The sequence below is a fragment of the Oryza glaberrima genome, chromosome 11 (genome assembly GCF_000147395.1).
Source record: "Oryza glaberrima chromosome 11, OglaRS2, whole genome shotgun sequence".
NCBI classification, from domain to species: domain Eukaryota; kingdom Viridiplantae; phylum Streptophyta; class Magnoliopsida; order Poales; family Poaceae; genus Oryza; species Oryza glaberrima.
The window spans coordinates 13,816,018-13,826,756 of NC_068336.1; the positions used below are offsets into that span (position 1 = coordinate 13,816,018).

The 10,739-nt window shown below is 38.5% G+C and overlaps 1 protein-coding gene across 2 annotated transcripts; it reads right to left on the reverse strand.

Annotated features, from left to right (window-relative positions):
• Positions 1-304: 304 nt before the first annotated feature.
• LOC127754444 (tropinone reductase homolog At5g06060-like) lies at positions 305-9,955 on the reverse strand. 2 transcript variants are annotated; one of them, XM_052279984.1, is made up of 7 exons: positions 7,902-9,955; positions 7,680-7,786; positions 7,411-7,501; positions 7,070-7,294; positions 6,380-6,477; positions 6,053-6,260; positions 305-1,283 (listed from the first exon to the last, which is right to left on the reverse strand). In XM_052279984.1, exons 5-7 carry the CDS (start codon positions 6,463-6,465, stop codon positions 978-980), a joined length of 600 nt encoding a protein of 199 aa, XP_052135944.1. In that variant the 5' UTR covers positions 6,466-6,477; positions 7,070-7,294; positions 7,411-7,501; positions 7,680-7,786; positions 7,902-9,955; the 3' UTR covers positions 305-977. The 2 variants fall into 2 exon arrangements, with proteins under 2 accessions (XP_052135944.1, XP_052135943.1); XM_052279983.1 differs by having other exon boundaries at positions 6,380-7,294.
• Positions 9,956-10,739: the final 784 nt, after the last annotated feature.

Below are 10,739 nucleotides of genomic sequence, written 5' to 3' on the forward strand. Positions count from 1 at the left end.
GTATTATTTTGCTTTATCCAATCCATTTGCATTTACAATTATGTTTTTATAGGTCTAACTCACTTACTAGCTCCAACCAACCTTAGCCTTCCAACATGATTATAGCACTGCCACCCCTTGGAGAGCAAACACCACAACCTGCACCAACAAAAGCCAAGCGCAAGACGAAAGGAAAACCACCATCTGATGCTGCTCCTAACAGCCCAGCTATGGGCACAAGGAGCAAAAAGAAGAGCCCTGCAATGAGCACTAGAAGCAAAAAAAAAAAAAAAGCTTATGGACTAAACTATGGATGTAGCTAGTTGGTTTAGTTTCCTTTTGGCACTATTAAATTAGCTCATGTACTAGATAAGTGATATAACAATATTACTGGTATATTTTGTTGTTATGAGGTCCTGTAAGTGCTGAAATGATGCCCAGGATTGCTTGCTATGGCCATGTATTGTTATGGCAGCTAGGTATTCTGCCATATTTTGCTACTGTAATGCCCAGGATTGCTTGGAATGGTGATGTACTATGGCAGTGATGCTCACAACGTACACAATACTTGCCTTGTTATTTTAGTTTGTCCTTGCATTCGTTTTATGGCCATGATGCTTATGATCCACACAGTGGTGTGTGCATGGATGATCCCCGTAGTGCCTTGTCAAATTCCCTATAAATTGCTGGCCATTCTATAAATTTTCTATGCACATATTATTTTCTGTGCACTTATTACTCAGTCTCATATAATATGATGCACTCATTCATATTTCAGTCTTTCTCAACCTCTCAAATACAATCAGTCACTAAGAACTCAAATTGCACACTTAAGGGCATAATAGACATTTCCAGGTAAATTAACCAGTCAATGCTGTGAGAACTAACGGTAGAGACATGGGAGGGATCACAGCGAAATCTCGAGGGCACACAAGGGATTGAGCAAAATTGGAGGGCATGAAAGGGATTGAGTCAGATTTGAGGTGCATACAGGGAATTTACTCAATATAAATTGAATGTTTACTGGTGAAAAAAATGCAAGACATGGAAATTAATTCAGACAATGTATTCATTTTCAATAATTTACCTTTCGCAGCTGAATATACGGCAAGATAAGGGTACGCGAGGTATGAAGATATGGAGGAGATGTGGATGATGCTGCCCCTTTCGGACGCCTTAAGCAGAAGATGTAGGAGCTGGCTTAAGTGGAAGCACGACTCGAAGTTGGCCACCATCTGTTGTGTGTAGTTACTTGTGGTTGTCTCCAGGGTTAACTTCGACAAGGTCAGCCCCGCGTTGTTCACCTTCATGTTAATTTGGTCAACAGAAACTTTATTTCCAACTAGAAAGGTAGCCCGCGTGTTCGTACGGGCATGTGTATTAGTTTGTTTTCATAATACATTTAAAAAAATTAAGTTAAAACTAAAAGTAAGATGTTTTCGTTTTTCATTGAGTGTCTATTATCTATTTTCTTTTAAGAAATCTTGTTAAACTTTTATTGTTAATCAATGTATTTTCTTTACCATCGAGTCCTTGCTTTAATTGGTTCATACGCACGCAATTTATTATGCTTGTGTGTAAAGTAGCAACCACATAGGAAATATACATACCCTTGGACAGTGCTCTCTATAATACGGGGGAGCCTTATTGTATCTTTAATAATAACATATAATAATAACATATAGTCAATGTGCCTTAAAATATTAATTTAATAGAAAGAAATATAAAAGGCCACTACAAACTATAGGACTTCAGATTTCAGTAAAAAAAAAAAACTATAGGACTTCAGGACTTCATGGATTTATCATTAGCCTTCGTATCTTGACAGGTGTGTCAAAGCAAAAGATGACTTGTATGAAAAAAAATAACTCTTCGTAACCTACTATGGGCATGAATTAACTATGATTGCATAATCTTTGATGCTAAGGCTACAATGCCTACCCTATTTATCTTCTTTCTATGAAACAAATAGGCATATTACAATATTGTAATTTATTATGTCCATTTTAAACACTAAATAATTCTTAATTTCCATGTTTCCAAAATAAAAATTATTTGGTGGATACAGTTTTCTTGCAACTCTAGATATTGTGCTCGATGGCTATAAAAATAATCCATCTAAACTCGTTGCAACTTTTCCCTACCACCCTGTTGATGCATTATTCATCGGTTATTAAGACCGGTCCACTCACTCCCTTATCTCTCATGTGGGCAGCCAGGCTTACAGAGGGAAAATTTTTATTTTTCGAAGTCCAAAATTATTAGTCATTGTATGTGTCTCATGGCTGTAATTTTATCGGAGTTGTCACATTATCTAATATAGTGGTGTTCTTTTATTAAGTAGTTAATCTTAATTTTTTTTATTTTAGTACATCATAAAATTTAAATTGATCTTGAAGTTGGTTCAGCATGTGTATGGAGAACGAACATGTTTGTAACCTACTAATGTTCATATATAAGAATATTCACATTCACATTTGCAATGGTTTAGGCATATAAAATAGTCAAGTTTATCTTTATATATATGAAAGGTATAGAGGGAACATATCATATGCACACAAGCTTACCGTGCACACTCTGTGCACACCAACTAGTAAATATCACGAAAAATTCTAGAAAAAAATGGACACATACTTACAATTGTATTACAAATATCTGCAAAGTCTCATATTCAAATTCATTATATTTTAGCCGTAAGAAAAAAGTGAAACATCTGACAGTTTTAAAGGTAAAAATCTATCAGAATTTTGTCTTTTTTGTTACGGCTAAAATATAATGAATTTGAATATAAGATTTTACATGTAGGTGTAAAACTATTGAAAGTATGTGTCTAATTTTTTCTAGAATTTTCTATGACATTTGCTAGTTGTTGTGTACGGAAAGCTTGTGTGCATAGGATATTGTCGGAGGGCGACCTCCTCGAGCAGGGGACCATGAGGCCCCTCCTTTTTCAGTTTGGCCAGGGGCAGTGGGTGTAGATTGAGGAACTGGGTGTACTAGAAGGAAACAAGGGGGGTCGGGGCCATGGTCTAGCGGTGAGGCAGCAAGAATTATACAGGTTCGGGCCGCCGAGAAGCGTAATACCTTACTCCTAGGTATGATGATTTTTCTGAGCTTTGAAAGTCTCTGAATCTCTGGTGTATAAGCTAGGGTTGAGTGTTCTTACTCTAACTTGTCCTCTCCTCTCTCACTAAACGTCCACCCCTTTTATACTCCAAGGGGTTGTTACATGAGTTCTACGTGTCCTCCAGCAAGAGAGTAAACATTCTCCATATTGAACGCGTGTCTTGCGCTACATGCGCTACAGCTTGGAAATTCTCCACATCGGCAGTCGAGCGGCCCCCATCAAATCATGCAGGCTGACACAAGCCGACATGGAGGAGGATCCCTGTCATTCTTCATTTAATGGTTATAGATTTGAGGCTCGTATGCGCCGGGAACACCGTCCCGGGCGCTGCGCCTTCCGTCATCTTGATGGGACATGGCATACCTACCGCACTCTGCCTAACACTCGGGTGGACCGCGCGTGGCTTGCCGCTGTCCCATCCATTGTTTTAACCGGTCACGTCCAGTCAAGATTCGGTCAGCGAGCGGCACGCCACATTTAATGTGGTGAGGCACGCTCGCTCTGCCCGCTCCGCCCGCACTAAATGCGGTTAAGTGGGCGTGGAGGGGCGTCCACGAATCGTCTTTGCATGGTGGCCACGTGGTGACCAGCCCGAGGGGTCGGTGCAGCCCGACCCCTCGGGTTAAGAACGGGCGGCTTCCGCTCGTTCACGGGCGCGACACCTCGGGGTGAGCGCCACGTGGATGCCAAGGGCGGCTCCTCCCTTCTAAGCTCGGTACTCTCGGTACCCCCGGGCCCATATCACCGACAGATATGTTCTCATGTATAAAAGCCATAGCAGCATTCATCTTTATCCATCATCTATAATGTACTACTCCCTTCGTCCCAAAATACAAAGGATTTTGGACAGACGGGACACTCTTTAGTACTGTCTAGATTCGTTGTACAAGAATGTGTCCCATCCGTCTAAAATCCCTTATATTTTACGACGGATGGCGTAAAAGTTTGTTAAAAAATTTCTCTAAGTCCATTAAATGGCAATGTATAATATATTTTAGAGCGCATACATTAAAGATGAGTAACTAGATAAGACATAAGTTGAGCACATTTCAAAATACATAAATAACCGGATACCATTGATCCAAATAAAGGTGCAATCTTTTATGCTGTTATGCTATTCATAGTTAAATTTATTCTTTTCTCACATATATACAAATTATATATCAAATTTAGCTATGTATGCAAAGTAATATATGATAATGCAACATATGTTGTTAAATTATTTCTCAATTATGCATTTTTCAGGAATGATTTAAAATGGCATACTACATGTTCACTATCTTATAATATTTCATTGCAGTTGCTAGATAAATTATTCTTTTATATCAAAATTTATTTATGGTTGAGTTTTTTTTCATCTAATTTAGCTATGCATGTTTGTTAAATGGTTTAAAATGGCATAATATAAGTTTGCTTTTTTATAATATTTCTTTGATATTTGGTAGCTACGTAAAAGATATAGTACTGGAATCAGAGGAAAGATATATTTGGACCGAGGACACTAGGCAGATTATTCGTTTATACCTAATTTATTTCATATTAACAAATTAATGTATCAGGAAATAATTACTCTCTCCCCGTTCCAAAACAACTTAGTTTTTTACCTATCCCATAAATATCAATACTATTCCAAAAAGGTAAAATAGCCTACTTTATCAAATCCCAATGTAATTATTTTTCACTTATCTTCTTCCAAGGATTAATCTCTTACTTTTAAAAACTCGGATTAAATACTTGCTCAAAAAAGTACTTATTTTGAGGCTAACGAGAGAGGAAAAAAAAACCTATTCCTGAATTTTTTTTATTCTTGGTTCACATTAAAAAGAATATACAGATAGTGTAGATAGCGTATATGCCCGAATATCGTATTATAATTTATATGTAGCAAAATATGGCAATATAGATCTTGAGTTATACGTTTAGTTATAAATAAATTAATAACTCAAAGACAACTGAAATTAGATGTGTATTGAGTTATGATCATTTAGCTATCTAATTATTTTTCTTTTAGTGTATGTAGTTGTCATAGTACCGATGCGCACATATTGAGAGGAATGTAGATGATTTAATATGACACCATATTTAAACATAGCTGTGCATATCACTTTAAAAATAGAGAATTAATGGGGCCAAATAACATATACATTATTGAAATTCTCACAAATTTGCTAAAAAAATATGACACCATACGTGGGCTTGATTTCAATCATTTCTGTCATTATGTTATTGCTACCTCCTTGCTCTTATCTCCTATAAATACGTCATAAATTGTTTTATTCTAATTCTCTTATGCAGTATATATGTCCTCGAAGAATTACAGTATAAGTTTTAAGATTTATGATTACAGGGTAAGTTTTATCGTTTACAATGTAAATGCTACATACAGCGCCACATAAGAAAATCAACTCAAAATTCAATGTCACATGGAGGAAAAAAAGCAAAGCTTTCTCTGTGGATAATAATGTGACCGTTTTTTTTTCTTTCCGTGTGCCTCCAATTGGTGCTATCCCTGTAGTGCTACACATCTTATAATTTCATTCACATTTTTTTAATGTTTTTACAGGCACTATTTGGGTTTAGGAAGACGATAATGAACTACCAATCTGAGATTTTCTTGTTTATGAATGCCACCAGAAACTTCAATTCTTTTTAATAACTTAGGTATTGTCTAGATTGATGACATTTCAAATCATATCATTTTTTATAGGGTTGCCAAATATATGCATCCATTTAGTTTCTTGCCAAATTTAAATAAATACATAAGAAATTCTATCAAAATTTTAGTAATATTACCAAATTGTGAAAATTTGATAAGATTTATTTTAGAGTAAATTACATCAGAGGTACATGAACTTGTTAGGTGGGTGCAATGTGAACAGCCCCCCTTATTTTACATATACCGTTGGATCGCTGGAAATCATGGTGGCAAGAGATTATGAGACTTACAAGGATATTGAGTTTGCCGCCGAAGAGCTCGCGCACCCTGCTGACGAGCTCCTCCCTGTCGGTGCGCACCGACACGTCGCAGACAGAGAAGGAGACGGCGAGGCCCTTCGCCGTCAATTCCTCCTGGCATCTGCTCAGCTCCGCCTCGCTACGGGCGCAGGTGTGCACCGTTGAGCCGAACCCAACGAGCTCCTCCACGATGGCGCGGCTGCACATACGCGCGCGGTGAATTTTTGCACGGAGGATTATTCGGTATTCGATCAAACACGGAATGAGCGCATATATATTTGGGTGAGAAATCACCCGGATTTGGATGATATACCTTACCCGATGCCTTTGCTGCCGCCGGTGACTAGCGCGGTGGCGCCGGCGAGGATCCACCTCTCGTCTCTCCCGGCGCCACTGCTTGCCATGTTTCTCTCGCACTGATTTTGCATAAAGGAAACCGTTCATGTTGTACTAATACTAGTAATCATATATGTGCAAGGCACGTTATGTTCAATATATAAATTAAACCCAATATATTATAACCTAATAATCTGAAAGAAGAATGGGTAAATAGGAAATAGATCATAAGAAAGAGGATCTGCTTCAATCACACTTGAAGCTCTAACGATTCCCCGCTGACTTATGCACAAACTGCACAATTTTCATAAAGTGCATGCATATATGCATTCTGATTTTCATATTAGATACAAGAATTTGCTAAAAAATAAATATGATTTTCAGCCAATGTGCAGAGATATGCATAAGCCAATGTGCAGAGGTAATGTCTGAGAAAACAATGGAAGAACATTAGATTGATATCTCAAGGAAGAACATACATAGCACAATAAATTATTGAAATGGAAGTGGCCACTGACACTAATTATATTTCATAATAGCAAACACTACATAGCATAAACCAAAATCCATATTGTGATATTGATGCACATTATTTAGGGGCAATATCTTAAAATTATTGAGTTGTGCACATTTTGTCCTATTATTATTATGCCTAAGGGGTGGAGGGTATACCAATGACTTCAACTCCTAGAGGGATAGTTTATCCCTTGTTGCCAGTGCACTTCTTTTTTGGCAATGGCTCAATCACCACTTCATTATCTTCAACTATCACCACTTCTGGTTCTCTTGGAGCATTATTTTGTTCTGCCGGTTGCAGTAGCTCTTGGTTCCTAAAGTTCACACCAATCTTAATGGCGTCATGCAAGACTGGTTCTTTGAACATGGAGTTTCTCACCTCTGCATCCATTAGAACAAAGATTACAAACAAAATATGCTAGGACAACAGAAAGAAAAGTGTCCTAATCAGTATTAGTTTTAGAATTGCACTAAAAAATAAATTGGAATTGACTTACTTGGAATCCATCAAAGTGACCTTTCTAACACTGTTTGGAAAATTTGCATAATGGTCTACAGGACCGACATCATACACAATGGCAGCAACATCTGTACAAATGTAAACATGTTTCAGAGTTAGTTTCAGCAAGAAAAGAACAAACACAAAATACACTTGTGGTTCGATATACCATACCAACAATTCATAGCTGATTCTCAGAAGAGAGACCTTACTAATGATCTATGGAAGAGGAAAGATGAGAAGAAATGCAGTGGCGATGTACTGTACCGAAGTAGTGGGATTGGGGCTAGCTTTATAGGGGGGACGGATTGGGAGTAAACAGTGCCTTGCGTCCGCGGCGCTCCAGTGATCCATTGGCCAGAAACGATGCTTTCCTGTTTTACAATGTTGATAACAAACCTTCCACTGATGAACACCTCTTGAAATACACAATTAGATTGAACCCTAAAAAACACAAAGAGTAATTTGATATTACAAATTGATTCCTACCAGGTGTGGAGGAAGACATAGGTGTGGAGGATGGCACTGGCTGAAATGATGGCTGACAATTTACAGTTTGGCTTCCTTCATGCAAACTCTGATTCAAAACTACAATCCAATTGAACTAGCCCAGGTTTTAGCATTGTTTGCCATAAATTAAGCTTGACCATAATAAGCATCGAATGAATATATCATCCCCTGTGCCCGATATAGATGCAGAATTCTTCCTCTCCCTGTTTTCACGGTTCCTTTGAACCAGCACAGCCTTCTCCTCAACGCTGAGTGCCGTGTACCGCTCTCAGGCTTGCTGACTTTTTAATTCTTTCGCAGTTAGTTTAGGAACGCCGTCCATTGCAAGGATGTACAACCTTGAAGAACACACCATGAGCATATAAAAGCAGTTTTAATATGCAACAGGTTCTCGTTAATATTGATGACAGTCTGCTCGCTATAACAAAATCCCAAATCCACATTTCGTAAGCATCAATTAGAACCTACATGTTACAGAATAACAAGACCTACTGAAGACTTTTCATTTTCTAAGAATCAATTTGAACCACGTTAATAAGAACAACTGGAAACAATTTTTTCAGCTTCAAACTAGAACAAAAATATTTACCAAGGTAGTATAATGGTCCATAATTCACATTTCTTGTAGAATAAAAGAATCATCGATAGTATTGTACCTGAAAACAATATTTGCTCGAAGGGAGTATGTGAGTTGCTCCCAATAATCAAGCAACTTATTAAGTTAAATGAGATAAGTACTTGAAAACAATATTTGCTCGAAGGGAGTGTGTGAGCTGCTACCAACTAAATCCCTTGTGTGAAATTGTGAAGCTTCTTCCTGCACAACTGTATAGCATCACGCCTGAATCTGTACGAAATATTAGCACAATGATGTATGTGCAGTTCATATTAATTTTGCTAAAAACAAAGAGAGGAGAACCATGAAGCAATTATAACCTTGCACTGCTGAAACTAAAAACGTTAAGACAAATGGAAATCAAAACATAGGCAGTCTGTTAGTATATTCTATGGCCTGAACTACTAAATTAAGTTCATACCGTCCATTTTTAGAGCTGACATATATGAAGGACAAACAGAAAAAAAAATCCATACTACCCACATCGTGGGAAAAAAATACAAGGCCCATTGCAAGCACAATTTCAGAGAGTAATTTCGTAAGCATTGCAAATCCAAGAACAAAAACATTGATATTTGAATGGCCAATCCATATATTGCATAGCCAAGCTCATAATAAGCACAGTGATGTATAGAATGGTGATGCTTTACACAAACCACACAGCAGATGGAGAGGAGGATGGCAGTGAGCTGAAGGGGAATTGTTTGGCAGTCAACAAAGAAAGACCATCAAATTGTATAATTGAATGATGAATCGAAGCTGCAAGATAGAGTCTGATTACCTGTACGTCTCAACGATGTTCAGATTCCCTCCTATTGTTCAGCACCTAGGGTATAGGCACATTGGCCAAATACAGCTGCATGACAGGAGATGGGCAGCGGAGCGAGGTAGCAGAGACAACGTCGATGATGGCGACAGGGACTGCAGCAGCGGCGGATGGGGAGGACGTCGGCTCCGGTTGTGGCTGATGGGGAAGAGGCCGGCCGCGGCGGTGGGGAAGAAGGAGGCGGCGGCGGATGGGGCTGAGGTTGCCGCGGCGGTGGAGAAGAAGCAGGATCCGGCGGCGGCGTCTCCGGCGAGGATGCGGCGGAGCGGCGACAGAGCTCCGGCGAGGATGTGGCTTCAGTACACACGGGGAGGAGGAGAAGCGAAGTAGCGAAGTCTGCACGCATGGAGGAGCAAAGTCTTCGCATCTTGCGGTGGGGAACGAAATCGTGCGTTGGTGAATGAAATAGCGCGGACGGACGGTAGGGATTCATCCAAGTGATTTTGGCCTGTAGGATTGGAGGGAGATAAATCCTCCTTTTTATATTAGTATAGATATAGATATAGATAATTTGCTATATTAGAGAGACAGAGAAACAGAGATTTCTCGTTGTCAGGTTGATCAGATGTCAACCTCGTCCACACGTACGTCGTCCAGCGAGCGAGTGATAGAGATATCTACAGAAAGCTTAGTACGGGTGCATGTCATTTGTGACAAACCTACGTGTTAGGGACCCAATATCTTTTTGCATGCTTCTAAAATAGGACTTTTGAGGGTCTAAATTTGGATACCTCTTGGAGATGCTCTAAGATATTTTCATGCAATTAATCTCACTAGTAATATGTCCGTGCTAAACGCTACGATGTAACTCTATTTGTCTTTAATAAATATCGCCAATACCTATATTAAAAGATGGATTTTCACGTCTTTCTTTTACATATTTGACAGACAAAAAATATATTTTGTTTGTCTCATTAATTGAATTCCCCTATTTTTAAAGCACTACAATGTGATTCATGTCACATGAGAACTTTATTTCCATGTAGTAATTAAATAATTTATTTCACAATCATGTCGTGCTTTTTATGGCGTGCATTCGATAGTCAGTGTATTTAAGGATTTATTTGTATTCATATTTAAATGGGCAGACCAATTTAATTTTTCATATGTATGAGTATAATATATTTTGAAAAGCACCCCATCGCCGAATTAAGAAAATCACCGTTCTCGGAATCAATTCAGAGGGAAGGAAACAATGAAACATACTTATCCGTCGAATTTCATCAAAGCTACAGAACAGGCCTATGTATATTAATTGGATGAACAAATTGAAGAGCTACAGCCCACCAATTTCACGCGTATTGTCGAGGTTCCATTTGCACTCGCTTTTGCCGCCTCCTATATATATCAAGCATGAAAAAATTTCACAAGTCAA

Coding starts and splice junctions, on each gene's coding strand:
- LOC127754444 (XM_052279983.1), bottom strand. CDS start 6,489: ATGCAAAATCAGTGCGAGAGAAACATGGCAAGCAGTGGCGCCGGGAGA. Junction 6,261..6,379: donor GGCGGCAGCAAAGGCATCGG/GTAAGGTATATC, acceptor GCGTATGTGCAG/CCGCGCCATCGTGGAGGAGC. Junction 1,284..6,052: donor GCGGCAAACTCAATATCCTT/GTAAGTCTCATA, acceptor ATTAACATGAAG/GTGAACAACGCGGGGCTGAC.